Source organism: Acomys minous (genome assembly GCF_964271855.1).
Source record: "Acomys minous genome assembly, chromosome: 9".
Lineage (NCBI taxonomy): Eukaryota > Metazoa > Chordata > Mammalia > Rodentia > Muridae > Acomys > Acomys minous.
This window is the reverse complement of record NC_140490.1, coordinates 11,790,665-11,807,326: the sequence shown is the minus strand read 5'-3', so window position 1 is coordinate 11,807,326 and position 16,662 is coordinate 11,790,665. Positions and strand designations below refer to the sequence as shown.

At 37.6% G+C, this 16,662-nt stretch overlaps 1 protein-coding gene across 7 annotated transcripts in view; it reads right to left on the bottom strand.

Moving 5' to 3' along the window:
* Window positions 1–1,682: 1,682 nt before the first annotated feature.
* Window positions 1,683–16,662, bottom strand: part of NRG3 (neuregulin 3) — a 1,004,034-nt gene continuing 989,054 nt past the window's right edge. For 2 of the 7 annotated variants that reach the window (XM_084795995.1, XM_084795996.1), the window contains exons 8-10: window positions 12,449–12,622; window positions 7,577–7,648; window positions 1,683–7,335 (exon numbers count right to left, since the gene is read on the bottom strand). In XM_084795995.1, the coding sequence (XP_084652121.1) occupies window positions 6,828–7,335; window positions 7,577–7,648; window positions 12,449–12,622 (754 nt within the window). In that variant the 3' untranslated portion in view covers window positions 1,683–6,827. The remainder of the gene's footprint in view (window positions 7,336–7,576; window positions 7,649–12,448; window positions 12,623–16,662) is intronic. The other 5 variants (XM_084796000.1, XM_084796001.1, XM_084795998.1 and 2 more) reach the window with 3 other exon arrangements.

Sequence of the window (16,662 nt, the reverse complement as noted above, 5' to 3'; positions counted from 1 at the left end):
TTCAGTAGTTTCTTGTATGTTTAGCTTACAATATGAAGCATTCAAAGAAAGTTGTCAGTGAGAAAATAAGGATGAGGCAAGAATAACATGGAAAAATAGATTTGTGCACAGAAACAAGTAGAGGTTCCCATTCATTCTGTGTCAAATTGTAAGAGATGTTAAACATGAACATTTTAGTATAAATGTATGTTCAATGGGTATAAATAATATTGGGTTAATAAGTCTATAAATACAAGATGTTTTATAAAAATGAAGTCTAGTTTTCAGAAGAGATTTTTTTTTAATTAACTCTGTTATGAGAACAAATAAATATATTTGCTTGACATTTTCTTCTGTTTGTAGCTTTTAAATTTTAGGGAGCAAATATTTCATCTCAATCCTTTATGGACATTATTTGCTAATGATTCTTCGTAACTTACTGGTTAAAGATAATTCCTTTGGCTTCGCATACTTTTGTTCCTTCCACTTGAATTGATGATCCTGGAGTGCCCAAAATGGACATGGAAAGAACTAACATAAGGAAAACTTCCAAGATGGAAAGTTCTCTTAACGATATTAGGAAAGCTAGCAAGCCTAGGTTCAAGTGGAGGACCTTCTTACCACTGTACATTTAAACAATTGGTTCCTAGCTTATCCCTCATTAACACAATAAAACAAGTACAATTGTATTAGTCTCTTCTTCTACTTGAAAATCCCCAATTAATGAAGCTAAACAAGACGAGGCACATGCAGGAAGAAGACAACCTAAGAGACTCTGTATGCTGAAGGCTCCCAAGGAACTCACGTGTGTTGGCGGTGGTCAGGGTTCCCCACCAGATAAAAATGTGTGTGATGAAATAGCAATGCAAGTTGATTATGAAATTCATGTGTTGGTTTTTAATATTCAGCAGGATAGGTCTTCACAATTACATATCTGTGAAAAACATGAGTCAAGGCCATTTCCTTCTAATTATCATTGTACATATGCAATGGCCACATGTGAACAATTTTTAGGGTAAAAATTTATGTTCTCCCACTTGTTTCTGTTAGAACAAATGCATCTCTCCTCTAGATCTTCTTTGACAAAAGAGCACTCAACAACAGGTTGTGAAAGATAAAAGTCAGAATAAACCAGTACACATTGTTGCTGCATGCATTTCTGAATAAGAGATGCTGGATTCGAAGTATCCACTGGTTCCATGTGGATGATGTTTAATACAGCTTAGTGTTCTGTGTGCATGTAGTGTTTTAAGCCCTTAAACTTGTTTACTGTAGAAAGTATACCATCAATGTAGAGTATATTGCAGTTGTCTTAATGGTTCATCAGACTTCTAAATATGTCAAAGTCAAGTAGAATGTGGTGTTCCCCCTAATTTGCTTTTTAAATGACTGCAATAGAATCCTTATAATTTGAAATCACAAGAAAACTGAAATTTAATGTCTTTGATTCAAATATTTTAACATTGTTTTAAACAAATAAAATAAAACAATATTTCACATTGTCTTATTGAATGCTAAAAAGATTTAGACTTTATGGGGTCCTAATCCAAACAAATTATAAATAGACGAATCAGTGCTAATCTGTATGGTATTAAAGAAACATATCGGTACTGATTTGTCAAAACATCAAGTATGACAAAAACCCAGTAAGTATGCACTGCTTTTTGGTGCCTTCAATGTTAGAAAGATTTTGAACCTTAATGTGAGAGTGTCAACTGAGAATTTATTCCATTTTAAAGTGTTTATTTTTAAAAGTTTGAGTTGCACCAGGTGTAGTAATAAACATATACATCAAATTCAATAAGCTGAGGCAAGAAGATTGTGTCCATTGATAACCTGTGCCAGCCACATGGCAATACTGTTTCCCCAAAAGAAGCAAAAAACATGAGATGCAAATACTTGAGAGCATCAATATGTATCTTTTACTTTTTGTACCAAACAAGTCTGTTGACTGCTTCTGAAACTGAAGGGCATATCATGGTCTCATGTCTGGCATGCCAAGGCTTTGCTCTGTGATTGAAATACTCTCACATTTTTAAAAGACAAATATGAAGCCAAGTTTGACTTTTGATTCTCAAGCTTTGGAATCTAGTGTTTATTGGCTGTCCCTTCTTTATCACCTGACCTTCATAAATTTACCTTAAATATAACCATAGCAGTAATCCTATTACACCATGGCATGTCTTGTTACAAATGCCAAACTTATTCATAGATTGATACATAGGTTCCGACTTTTGTAAGACTTTGTGAGATAGATCTGTAGGCATGGACTACATAAAGCACAGTTTTGAATGAACATATGCGTTGACTAGTCAAGACCTGGTTTAGAGTGACTGGATAGCAAGGTGATTGGCTGAAGATAAAAAACAAACAAAAAAAGATGAAGTAGAACTTATGTAACAGATGAGGTCAAGAGATTGCTCCTATCTGCAAGTTAGAAACTTTCACAAAGATGTATGTCTAACTCATTACCAACATTACAAGGTTGGTTTTTTTTTTCACACATTTCATCCATTGGCAACAATAGACATGCAATCAATACAGGTATTTATGACGATTATCAAAGGGCAAGAAGCCTGCTCTCTATTTACCAAGTGCATGTGGTCATTTTGTTACTGATTTCACTGGTGTGTCTGACATTAGTGAATAGAGCTCCTTGACATCTCCCAATACTCTATACCCTTACTTGAGTTCAGTTTCACAGAAGACATTTTTTTAAGCCATTAGAGACAATTACACACTTTAGAGAGAGTAATCATTTATACTCGTCATTTAATTGTAATTTTAAGAGAAAAAAATCTAATATTCTTCGGTGTTGGATTTTGTGAATTTTCTAATCCAAAGATATTTCAGTTTGACAAAGAAGGAGAGCAAACTGAAAATGTTTGTCTGACAAAATGTAGACATTTCTTTGCCCATGAAGGCTTCATGGAAATCCATGAGGTCATTACTTAGTATTTTATTTGTCAAATTAAGCAAAGATTAGGATGCTCAAATAACCACTCCAATTTAATATTTGTATATATTTGTATTGTGGATGTAGTCACAGTAGGAAACAGATGAGTAAAAGAGAATGATGTAGTTCATAGAGAGGAAATTTCTTCCTTTTACACTAAGTATTTCTTTAAAAGGGAAAGAATGAGCAAAAAAAGAGGAAGAGATAAAGCTTACTTGAAAGCTTCATTTCCCATGGCATAGTGTGTGTTTATAAAATTGAGAACAGCCTAGAAACTTTGGACTGGTTTGGACAAGAATGAAGACCGAATTCTGAAGACAAGATATAAACAGCATAGACATGCTATCCACTGAAAACACTGTACTGAAGCTATACAATTGAATAATAATAAAAAGTATTATTTATATATAAAATGTTTCCCAGATACCAAAAGATCAACTAAAAATCCCACCCCACTTGCTGTATTCCTATGTGTACAGTATACTCATTTGAGAAATGTTTCTTAGCACTTATTCTCAAGTTCACAGGGCTGGAATCGGAGATCACTCCCACACCCTCACACACACACACACACATTAGGGACTTGTTATTTCCTATAGCACCATATGGCATGATAGGTGTTGGGTGGCTGTATTCGGGTGGAGAATTGGTAACTGGCAGCCTCAGCTTTGGACACCAGGGCCCTTCTAATACACTATCTTTTCATTTCACAACTCAGGTCGTATCTGAAGTCTGTATGGCCCTTCTACTCTTTTTGGTCAGTGTGTTACCTAACTACTTTGTGAGGTCTTGAGAGAAATACTCTTGTATGCCTCTTCTTTTGTTACTTAAAGTGATGTGAATCATTGGATGTGTGATAAACTGACCTTAATTCACAGCAAGGTAGATAATATAGTAGAGTCTAAAAGAGAGTGTTGAATATACATAGGAAGAACAAACCCCAATCATTTCTACTCTACCTTAGCAATATAGATTGGTCAACAGCAGCATTCCACAATAGCTACCAGTAACTTAAAATATTGTGTTGTATTAAAAAAGACATACCAGAAAATGACAGGAACCAAAAAAATGTGTGATAATCAGTCTGCAATTAATGGTGTATGTTACTTATTTAATTACAAATATGTATTCCTATCATAACAATGAGGAAAATGAAGCAGACTCAAAGGTATCATATAGCAATGATCATGTCCTAGCCAGCTCATGAGCTTGAAGAACAAAGCAATGATGAGTCAGGTATCTGCCAGGTGAGGTTACTGTAGAAAGTCTCAGTGCTTTCCACACTTGATACTTGTCATCTGGTGACCTAAGATGTGCCCTTTGAGCTTAGACACTTTGCAGGAATGCTTCCTGCTCCAGAGGAAACAAAGGCTACTTAAACCACCACAAATAGCCATTTCTGTGGTAGATTTTTGTCTTGAGCATTCAAAAAATAGCAATAACTGTAAACTTCCCATAACATAGCCATTGAATGTGCCTGACACTCAGTATTTTCAGAATGTGGGGGGGAAATCATAATCATATGATATGCAGACTCTCCTTTATTTAAGTAAGATGACATATTGAGACTTAAGTTATATATCTTATGGTTTTTGTTTCTGTTTTTGTAAAAGATACATTAAAATAACTTCAGTTGCTCAGAGTACCTGTCCTCCTAGTTAGAAGAATGGCATCTGTATACAAACAATATATAACATTTTAAGGACAAAAAGCAAAAACCTATAAACAAAAAACTAAAATAAAGTAAAACCCCGCAAAGTTGACTTCAACACACCAGTGTGGCCTCACTATTGTTTGACACTTGGGGTGAATAACAACACAATGCTCCAGTGGATGCTTAACTCTCAGGATTTTATACACCTAACAAACACCTACTAGGACTTTCTTACATAGAAAGTATTTTCAAGTAAAGACTAAGTTGAGCAAGAATATATGAAAATCTATAATTTTGGAAAACTATAATAATGTCACTCTTCTCTATTCAAAACAAAATTGTAATAGCTACTAATGATGTCACAAAACTTTTGTCAGATAAAAGGTAGGTTTCCATCAATGTGTTTTCAACATCCAAGATCTTGGATTCCTATTAAACAGGTTCGATTAAATTTTTAATGCTCTTTCCTTTTCCATAGGTGGTATTTTATCTGTTATCAATGAATGTTCACAGATAACAATTTGCAATATATGTAACAGAAATAACTTACCTCAAGAAAGAATTATATGGATATTTTGCTTGAGACAGAAACCAGTGAAATATTAAACAATCTTTCCCAAAACTACAGTAAAAGCAATCTTTTATGTACTTTCAAATACTGTACCTTTTTATTTAGACAGTGTAAACATAACAACACCACCAATAATTGGATAAAGACTGGATATGTGAACACTAGTTTCCTTGAATGCCCCATGAAAATAAGTGAAAATAAAACAGACACACGTCTCCAGGAGAGGTTTTCAGTTCACCTTAGCAGTGGTAAAAATATTGCTTTATTCCAAATGAACATACAACACAATTTATTGTTTGGGGCATTGCTTGTGAACTGAATAGTCTGGGATTTGTGGTTTTCAACCATTTATTCCTTCCATGTTAACCACAGAAGCCAATGCCTCTGTCTACACAGAGCAGACTTGCTATAAAATAGCAGTGGGGATGACAAGAAATAAAATGGTCAACTGTCAATTTGAAAATTGGTTTGTGTCAGTAATTTAAGTAAATGATTTAAAATAAACACAACCTCCATTAATTTGCTTTGTGATGCCGATATCAATAAGCCAAAGGCTGTCCTTTTCAATTGTATTCACATCAGAAAATGGTCTAGACATTGTCAAGAGTTTTATAAGACCCCGCCATGCAAGTTACCTTGGTTCAAGAACTCGCTAACCAAATTTATATTTAATGGAAAATTTAAAGTGAAAAAGATCTAAGAGGGAAAATCTCTTCTGATTATTAGATTCCCTGATGTTTCAGAACAAATTTTAGCAAGCTTAAATACACACACACATGCACACACATACGTACAAGGAACACATGTGCATACAGCATAATTGCTTGGGTGAACAAGGCCACACCCTTGCACCCTCACACCTGTGCACTCAGGTACACACACACACACACACACACACACACACACACACACACACACACACACACACTGAGAGGTGCCCTTTCAGAGCTTCTAAGCACTCTCCAAGAAAAACATTTCTATTAGCATAATTTTAGTGACACAACATTGTCATTTTGTCTCTTTTCCTATAATAATTTTACACCTCCCTCTGAGGTTCTGTGCTTTCAAATTACAGAGAAAGATGGCACATAAGAGTAGCTAAGATTGCCCAGATTACTCCAATTTTCTGTCTTCCTTAGAACTTATGTTTTCCTGCCATACTTTAAAAATCAAATACAAAGCACTACATTCCTTGACATGACATAACCTGTGGTGAGAGCATTAATGAATAGAAATTTAAGGGTTGTAACTCAAGAGTAAAATGGCCAGGGCTGCCTGCTTACTGGCACATCTGCCCTTGGGTTAAACCTCATCTCTTTGAAGCTAGGTGGATACCAGTTGCTTTTTCATAAAGACACTGGCACTGTGGGACCAAAGGGTAGAATTGGCCAAATCTTCCAAGAGCCAAAGAGGACAGTGTGGGGACCAACTGAAATTGGATTCTGAATTCTCCCCAAAAGCTTTAGTGGTAAGCTTTATCCCTCCTGAAACGTTTCTTTCCCTTTAAAAAAATATTTTGTTAAAAAACACTATGATATGAGGGCGGCAGACTATTTGGTTTCTTCTAAGTAGATGCTCTTAAATTAATGCATATAAATAATTTGTATTTCATTTCCTCTCTTTCCTGTTGAGCAAAGCATAGAATGCACAGATTCCTACATCTCAAGTCACTTGGTTAACACAGAGTCTCTTTGTATTTCATTTCTTAAGACAAATTGTGCCTCTCGTTCTGATTTGGCTGTGGGACTCAGGGGGAGAAAGGCTGTGTTTTCGCTTGCACTGTCCTCAGTTTCCACGCTGGCCAGTTCATAGTCTTCTGACCGTCTGGCATCAGTCAGAATCCGGATCTGTTCCTGCACAGTTTCCAGTAGTATCTTCACTTCCTGTTGTTCTTCTAAAAGAAGATCGCTGACTGGAATACTCATATTGACAATGTCAGCAGAGTAGGAGTTTTTGCACCATTTAATGCTTTTGACTTCAGAAATCCCTGGCATTTGCATGCAGGTTTCTTCTAGACCCACCGAAGGGATGATGGGCACAGAATTGGCCCTTGGGGATGAGTAACCCACCAGGTCCTTTTGATCCAAACTATTAAAATAGGGGGTTGTTTCTCTTGAAGGCAGTTGCATATTTATTGATGCATTCTGTTGGGTTTTTAAGCCATTGGATGTATACCTGAAAAAGATGAACAGAGTCATATTTTGGCTCCCACGGTGCCTCTGAGAACAATTCCATCCAAAAACTACTTTCCACATGCACCATCTTACTGACTTCTCACAGCAACCCCATGAGACGGATACTATGCTCCCACGGACAGAGAAGTAAATTGAAATTTAGATCAGTGAATCACGTGACTTGCCCAAGGTCACACAGAAAAATAAGTGACAGACTGAGACTCAAACCCAGATCTTCTTACTTTAAGTCCAGGGGTCTTTCAACACACCACAGCTGTATAGGCAGATGGGATATAGTCTTCCTGACCTCTATCCTAGAATACAAAGTAAATGGGGATTGAGCACGTAAGTGTGGCCTTTTTCATTGTGACAAACAGGACACTACCATGGCATCACCACTCATAACTCAGCCACCCTCTCAGTCCTGGGTCTGTCTAGTAGACTAGGGTGGTCACCGTGATGGGGAGACATCAGGAAGTTCTTGATTGACCATCAAGGCATTGCAGTTCTCAAATCTTCTGCTTTACATTGGAATGCAAATCATACCACTGTCGGCACTTGTTCCTGTAGGGACTGTTTTGCTGGCCCATTGCTGAACCAGAGGACCAAAAAAATAAGCGCATCCTATCCCTCTGCCTGGCCAGGGGGAAGATACAGTGCCTTCCATAGGATCCTCCCAACCCAGTATTGTTCCTCGGTGTTCCAGCAGTGAAAGAGGGTACTGGTGTGCCACGATGGCTTGTCAAAACACCAGTGTGCAATTCCAGGTAACTTCTGGATTCCACGATGTGGGATATGAATGTCTCGGGGCTGCTGATTTTTCCCTTTTCATTTTTCCAGTGTCAGGAAGGAGACAGATGCATCAGAAATATGTTTGTGGGCCCTGTCTGGTAGTTTTAATTCTACTTCTTATGTTATTCTTAAATATTAAGCATTAACATGTAAGCATAAGATAAACATACCTAATTTCCATGTAATTGATTTAATTTTCTTGGCATAGATTCTAAGTTAGTCTAAGTTTTTACACATGTAAAGAATGGTTGCAACAAAGTATATTGCATAGCTACAGTGAGCTTCCTACTATGAGGTCACGATAAGAGCAGTTTCACGAGAATTAGAAAAGAGGGGTGAATAGTCATGTCTCTTCTCACTGTATCCAGGACAGGAGGCTTGGTCACCAATAAACCCTGATCTAATGGACATACAACGAAGGAATATATCTCCAAAGAAAGTACTCTTGTAGTTCATTAGCTAATATCAGGAATAACAGCTAATATTTACACAGTGATTTGAGAAAGTAATTTCACCTCTAATTACCTCATAAAACACACTTTAGTTCATGATTCTTATGTGATAAATGAGTAGAGAATTCCAAGAGGCATCCACATGACCTACCACAAGTTAGATCTTTACAGAAATGAAAGAAGGAGGGTTCAAACCCATGTGTCAAATTGTCACTATAAAATTCAGCTAGTGAAGAGAAATCTTAAGGTAAACTGGAGTATAACATCTTTTGGGTGCTTAATTTTATACAGCTGTGCATAAAAAAATTCTTTGTAGAATTTTATCCCTATGTCTTATATGACAGGAAATCAGATTGCAAAAGTGTGATCCATGAATCAATTTCAACAAAAAGAAAAGAGCAAACCTAAGGGCCATTTGTTTAGTCCTTTGCACCATACTTATAGGATGGATATGAATATCGTGAAAATATGCCTTTCATATAATTACATATAGAAAAGAGCCAGGAAATGTGACAGGAATAATAATGCAGTATATCCATACCATTAGGGTAGAGTCTAATAAGCTGTAATGTGATGGTGATACCAGCAGATTATTAAAGATAGATAAATTCTATTTGTAAACTGTTGAATACCTTAGAGGATGCTTGTAATTGATTGCTGCAATGACTCATCAATGTGGCATGACTAAGCACAAAGACAATTAATGGCAAACTTCAAACACCTATTCAACCTGGCTGAATTAGGAACTGAAGGGAACTGAAATGAACTACCCTGCTCCATTTCCCAAGACAGCTACTGCATAACCGGTCTCTAAACTCATGCTAGAGCATGAAGGTGGGCTTTAAAAGACAGTTCTCCAAGGCTGCTTTATTCTGAATGCAAATTGGTTGCAAGCCCCAATGTCATAACATGATTTGAATCTCAGTAGAAGGGTAGCCTTGTTTGAATTTTCCAAATTCCTAAAATATAGGGGCTGGTGGTATAAATCAGTGGAAGAAGAATCTTAGTTTATTACAAGGCTGGGTTCAGCAAGACACCCAAACAAAAATACAACCCACCATACTATTTGGGTACATGTGGGATGGTGATGCGGTGAACTTTAAGTGAAACAGCTGCGCCATATTTTTGCATCAGATGCACAGGGTGACCCTCAGAGTTTAACTGAGGTTTTCTTCTGGGGTTGTGGTGAGGATTCACAGCTCTGATTTTTCGGCAAATGCTGAAATAGAATCTAGATTTCTAGATAGGATTCTGATATAGAAGTTATTCACAGTTCTACGTCTCTGGAATCTCAACAATTCCCCAAGAGTTTGATACTAAAATTACTCACTAACTGTTATATTAGTTTGGACTGCATGCCCTGTCATCCCTTAAAGAAATCAAAGGCCACAAGTATGCTTTTTAAGACACAGGTGAGTCAAGAAGCTTGAAATAATTGTGTCTGTTTGAAATGGTGTAAGCTGTGAGTGTGAGTCAGTTTCAGAGCTTTGTTACTCTAGTTGATACTTTTTTTTCCTTGAGATTGGATTTCTCTGTGTAGTCTTGGCTGTCCTGAAACTCACCGTGAAAAACCAGGCTGGCCCTGCACTCAGAGATTCACCTGCTTCTGATTCCTGAATGCTGGGATTAAAGGTGTGCATCACCACTGTAAGGCTAATTGACTGAAGAGCCGATTTCTGAGGACTATCGTAGTGGAAAGAGCTGACTATCCCCTCTCTGAACTATTCCATTTGATGTCGTCAGCCACTGCTGTGTTTTCAGCATCTCTCTTCCCTGGTTTTGTAGTTGATTTGGTCAGAAAGCTAATACACAATCTCACCATTTCTCATGCGATGACCAATGCTTATCTGACATGGCCATTTAAATAGCTGTATGCTCCCAATATTCACCAAGAACACCTTCCAAGAATACCTATAGTAAGGTGTGCCAGGTGCTAGCTAGATGAGGTGGGAATGCAGTATGTTTTGTACCTATTTTGAGGATGTTAATCTGACTTTTCTGAATATATTTCCTTGTATTAGTTTGTAATAGATCAGTTAATAGGCCTGCCGTTATTACGAGAGCTGGCAATGATGAGAGGTCCAGTCAGAGAAAAGTACGCTCAGTCTGCATCTTCCCCATTCTAAGTCCTGCTGTCCTAGGAAAAGTGATGGGTCCAGGCTGGGCACAATTTCCACCCAGGAGAGAAGCCACACACATGGAGCCTATTTACCAGACAACAACCACATGCTTGATAAACAGGACCAGGTGGCTGATGGCTCTTGCAAATTCATTCACTTCCCTTTCAGACTCAGGGCAGATATGAAGAATGTTAGCTGTGAAAATTCTATTACCAACACCATTTCCAGTCCTGAGAGAGGGTCCGTCCCCTAAGAGTGGAAGATGGCTATTTTTAAGAAATGATGATTAGATTGATCCCTAAGATTCATTGTTCTGAAGCCAGAATGACTGACAGAGTCAACATTTGTCACCTGTGTGTGCATATGTCACAGGGGAAAGGTATGTGGATAGCCAGTTACAGAGACTCTTGCCATTCCAGTGGTGACTGAGCCAAAACAAAAATACAGACATGCAGGCACAGGAGGGAAAAGACAGGACAGAAAACGAAAACCTCTGAGCCCTGTGAGGTCTGTGAATTTGTAATTCAAACCACAACCTAACGTAGGCTCTGCGCATCCTTACATCAGGAACACCTGGGGCAAACACCAGAGTAGTGGCCAAGAAGGAAAAAAAAAATGACAGTAAAAGATGGGTTTTCTAGACACTCACACATTCTAATAGTGATCATAGAGAGAGAAAGGGTGTATGAGTGTACACAGTTCTGGGGAAAACCATTAGTCACTGATAAAGTAATTATAAAACCGGGTCAGTATAAGTACAGATAAATGGAAAGACCCTTTTACAGGTAAGGCCAAGCAAAATGCTGAACGATTCTCCACTTGCATCAGTTTGGACCACTTAGCTGCCCTGTCTCCTTGCACCCTATCTATTAGCATCCTTTCTTTTTCAAGAAACCCACATCAACATCAATTAGACAGGGCAACAGTCTATCTATCTCATGTCTAGAAGAAAAGAGAAATGTAAATACTATGAGCAGGACATCTCAGAACTCCAATCTGAGATAATCACCTGAACCCTGGCCTGGCTCATTCAGAAAGTCAACGAGAACCTCATCTACAGTAAATCTAGATTCCTGAAATTAACATAGCTTTATGAGAATCACTCAAGAAAACACTGTATCTGTGAATTCCATATGACTGACCCAGACTCTTAATTTCCCTTTTTGATCTGACCATCAACTTTTGGTCAGATGATACTTAGGCTCAGATGACAACAGTTTCTGAAATTGTCACTGGTTGTAAGGGACAAGAACCAAACTTTAATCACATGTTGTTCCCTGTGCCCTTGGGTGGCTTACACCAAGAACACAGTTATGACTAGAACCCATCTTTAATTCCACTCTATGCCTTGAGCCCTATGTGGTGTTTGTGCCTCCTAGAGGTCATGGTGCTTTTGTACTGAACGCAACAGCCATGGTGTCCAAAGTCTCTGATGCCACTGTAGCACAAATAACGAAGACATCTGAGTTCTGAAAGTTTCCCTGTGACTTTCTACTTTTAATATTTGCCAAAACCCCAGATTCAAGAATACTGGGATGGATGTAGATACCTCATTTATATTAAAGGCTATCTTTTAGGGTTTTGTCAATACTATTGATCAGAAAGTTAATTTTATTTATTTTTTTAATTCTCTGATAAAAACAATACTTTATCCTTCCAGGCTTCCAAGAAAGCTTTTATATATATATATACTAACCTACTGTCAGATTTCTAGTAGTCTCCCATGTAAGTCCCTTGCTTTAAGACCTACCCTTGGCAAGGTATCGCATCATGGTCGGGGATTCTTGATTCTTCCAGTTGTTGATATGCTGGTCCTACAATCCCACCCAGTCGGTTTCGGGGTGAAGGTGGTGTTCTTCGGAAAGCATTCCTATGGAGCATCCCACTCCTTTGTCCTGGGCTGCAGCAAGAAGCAATACTCCTGCTGGGTTGCAGAAACAAAATAAAACCAGGAAACCAAAGAGATCATAATAACCCCTGCAAAGTGCTAAAACATCTCAGACATTGAATTCAGGCCTCACATCCTTAAAGTTCTATGCTATGAATGTCAAATACACACTCAGATAAAATTAGAAGTTGCTTAATTCATTTATTGTTGGAGGTGCTGAGAGAGAATCCCCCGTATTTCTGGCTTTCTAGCTAAGGCAGAATTGGGTTTAAGGAAGCCTCAAGATCCCAATTCCCTTTCACTCGGATTTCCCAAGCTACAGTAGCTGTCTTTCTAATTGGCATAAAAATACCCTCATTATGTAGTGATGAGAACAGAATGAAGGAAGCCCAGAGGGGATTTATGGGGAAAATTTCCATTTCTTAGTGACAGGATAAACAGACCTTACTTTAATTGGCATTCTTTCCTTCACATATGTGTTAAATTCTCAGTTTACTGTCCCAGATTTTCATCAGTCCCAAGAAACTAGTTTTGAATTCCAGTTTGCTTTTAATAAGTGCCTGCTTCAGTTGTGTTGGGTGTATGCATCCAAACATTTCAAATGACTAAATATTGGTAGAGGCTGTCAAAGGCAAAATGTGTAAGTGACCTATATACTTGATCTTAAGAAAGTAAGTCCTAATACACTGACTGTTTTCAAGCACTGGATTCTGTGAGGATGAACCATCAAGTTAACTGAAAGATTCCTTATCAGTTCCATTCTCCACTGCTCTGAGTTGCCAATGTTCAGACGTAAGTGTTCCCTGAGGTATCAGGTCATATGGTCCAAATTTTTCTTCCATGAGTATATAGTGAGCTAAAAATCTTATGCTGCACCCACACTGTCTAAAAATATTACTGCAATTACACAGGCCAGGAAAAAAAATACTCAAACATAAGCAGTGTACCTATAGGGGACAGCTTGCAAATGTAATCTTACCCCTATTACTTTATTATTTGGGATTTATCACCTTTTCCATCAATATTACCGTTATCCCAATTTTATAAGTATAAAACACATTTAATAAAAATATTTTTAGATAGGGAATTACTATCTGGCTGGCCTGAGACTTGACATGTAGACCAGTCTGGACTTCAATTCATAGAGATCCACCTGTGTTTGCCTCCTGAGTTTTGGAATTAAAGGCATGCACTGCCATGTATGGCACCTTTTGCAAATAGTTCAACTGTGAGTGTGATTAACTGATGGTTGAGTGCTAAGATCCATTTTGCCAGTACTGTTAAAGTGACAGGTTAACACTAACTTGTCAATTTAGCTCAGACACCAAATCATGTCATATTTTAGTTGTTAGCCATGTCACCTGTTGTAGAGTTCCCAGATGCCTAGTGACGTGGTCATCATATTCAGTCTCTTAGTCAGTATCTTTAAGGAGATCTCTAACACTGACTCTGTTCTCTTCCCTCCCACATCTGTCTAACCCCATAGGAATTAGAAGCTAGGGTTTGGGGGATTTGGCACTAGAGTGAGCTACTCATGTCTCTGTGCGATTAGAAGCATGGTGGCACTTGTGCTAAAAGCCTCGAGAGAAATGAAAGGCATTTTAAATTGGACCAATTGAGGAGTTTATAGGAATCATGATTGGTGGTCATTCCTTGGGAGGAAAAGAGATGAAGCCACACAAGACATTGCTGCACTTCAGGCCACCAACAATATGACGCTATTACCACCATCAAGTAGACGGAAAAAAATTTCAGAATAGAGACAAGTGTTGAAATTCGTGTAGCTAGCTTTGTGGCCCCAGGTAGGCCAAGTGGCACAGAAATGAGGCAGGGAATGGAATGACTGACATCATTGTTCAAGCCCTTTCATCCCTCATCAGTACCTCACTTGGATAAGCCGGAAGCCAGATGACAGGGAAGTCTGAATTTCAACTGGTGTATACGGTTTTGCAGAGAAAGTGACTGGAGTGAGGATGACGCCAGAAGTGGACAAAGCAAGATATTAGCATCACCCTCAGGTATTTTGTGGGCTTACACCATAGATAAAAAAGTTCAAGTACACTACGTGTCCTGTACAAGGCCAACATATATGAAGTACAAAACACCACGTGTTCTGTGATTTTTGGTGCCATAACTGGCAGTGCAAAAGCTCATCTGTGTCACTGGATGCTCTGGGCTCCTGTCATTGTTGATAACCTATATTGCTATCTTTGTAAGCAAGTTAGATTGCCAAAATATAATGCAATATACATGACATGCCTTGATAGATTTTTTTCCAACAGGTAGGTTTTTCATTAAACATTAGGAATAACAGTTTATGTTAATAGCTTTGTTACATATTAAGGCATCCAAGGGAGTCATATTTTCAGTGCACAACAAGAAATTAATTATTCATAGCTTGCTGAGCTGTCAAAACAAGGTCTACCAGTATGAAGTAGTGAACCATCTTCAAAAGCAGTTGTAGACCTATTGATCAATCAGTGATTCAGGCCTTCTAAGCCAGGGGCATTCAGGAAGTTATGGAACATGTGGAAGGAAATATAAATCAGCAAACAGGTTATCAATCATAAAACTGTTTAGTCTAGTGCATGTTTTACAAAACAAAAGCTATGATGTATTAATCTCTAATTTCCAGTTCTAAAGGTACTTTCTAAATCAACTCTTCCCCACCTATCAGCACATAGACTATGCCAACGGATACTGCAATGTCATCAAATCAAAGAACAGAAAAAAAAAAAAAAAGGAAGGCCCTTTAAGATACCCTCATTTAATCTTAGAGTTCTAAAAACCAAAATCAAAGGTAAGGATGGTAGACTAACAAAAGCTAACTGGCTCCCTGGGCACAGTAATGCTGTAGTTCCAACAGGGCAGAAATCATCATTTAAATTTCTCAAATTCAAAATATTTCTGCCATAATATGCTACAGAGTAATACAATACTATTTTACCAGATAGTGGATAACTATGATAACATTATTATTATTATTATTATTATTATTATTATTATTATTATTATTATTAATTATTATTATTTTAGAATAAGCCTGGGAAAGTACTGTTTGGGGGAAACTATTAACAGGCTAGTAATTTCAGACTTTTTTAATTAATTAGGCCAAGTGGAATAAATGGCTATTTTCCAGTACGTAAATGAAGCTATGACAAATCACGGACTTGCCAACAGTAACCAGTGCAACTGTGCAGATGGCAAACTGTCTCACTCCTGAGCTGAAGATCCTGAAAATGTTTTCTTTGTCCAATCCTTGGTACCCTAGAATCTATCTACTGCAGAGGTATAAGAATGACCATCACCATCAACTGCTGGGGGTTAGTGTGCTCACTGTTAGAATAACTGAAAATCACATAGGAAATACAGCCAGGATAGTAAAGTCTTTGGGGGAGGAGATTAGGAATTCAGCTTTTTTCTTGTGTGTTTCTGCCTTGCTAGTGTACAGAAAGATATAGGAGAAGGTATAGGAGAAAAATGTCGGTAACATCTTCTATTGCTAGACACAATTATTACAACTTTAAAAGCTTTAACTCTTATACATGATTTTAAAGGATTAAAAATATATATAATATTAGATTAAAATTGAAAATATTATATATATACAGTGCTATTACTCTATATATTATATATATATAATATATACATAATTTTAAAGATTTAAAAGTGATTGTCACTAAGAGAGGGAATGTTCAATTTTTGGACAGCTTTTACAGATTAAAAATATTAATTTTAATACAAAGAAATATAGTGTCTATTCTAGTATTAGATCCAAATTCATCCTTTGGTTAGGACTATATATGGTTGTTGTTTAAAAATATATTCCTCATGCACAAAACAGAAAAAGTGGACAAAAAAATGGTGTAGAACATCCTCAGCTTGAGGATTTCCTATGATGCAGTAAATGACTTTGTAGCTATCCTTTATCCCCAGTGAAGTAGTTTCTGTGATCAACATGGCGGGGGGAGAGAGAGAGAGAGAGAGAGAGAGAGAGAGAGAGAGAGAGAGAGAGAGAGAGAGGAGAGGGAGAGGGAGAGGGAGAGGGAGAGGGAGAGGGAGAGGGAGAGGGAGAG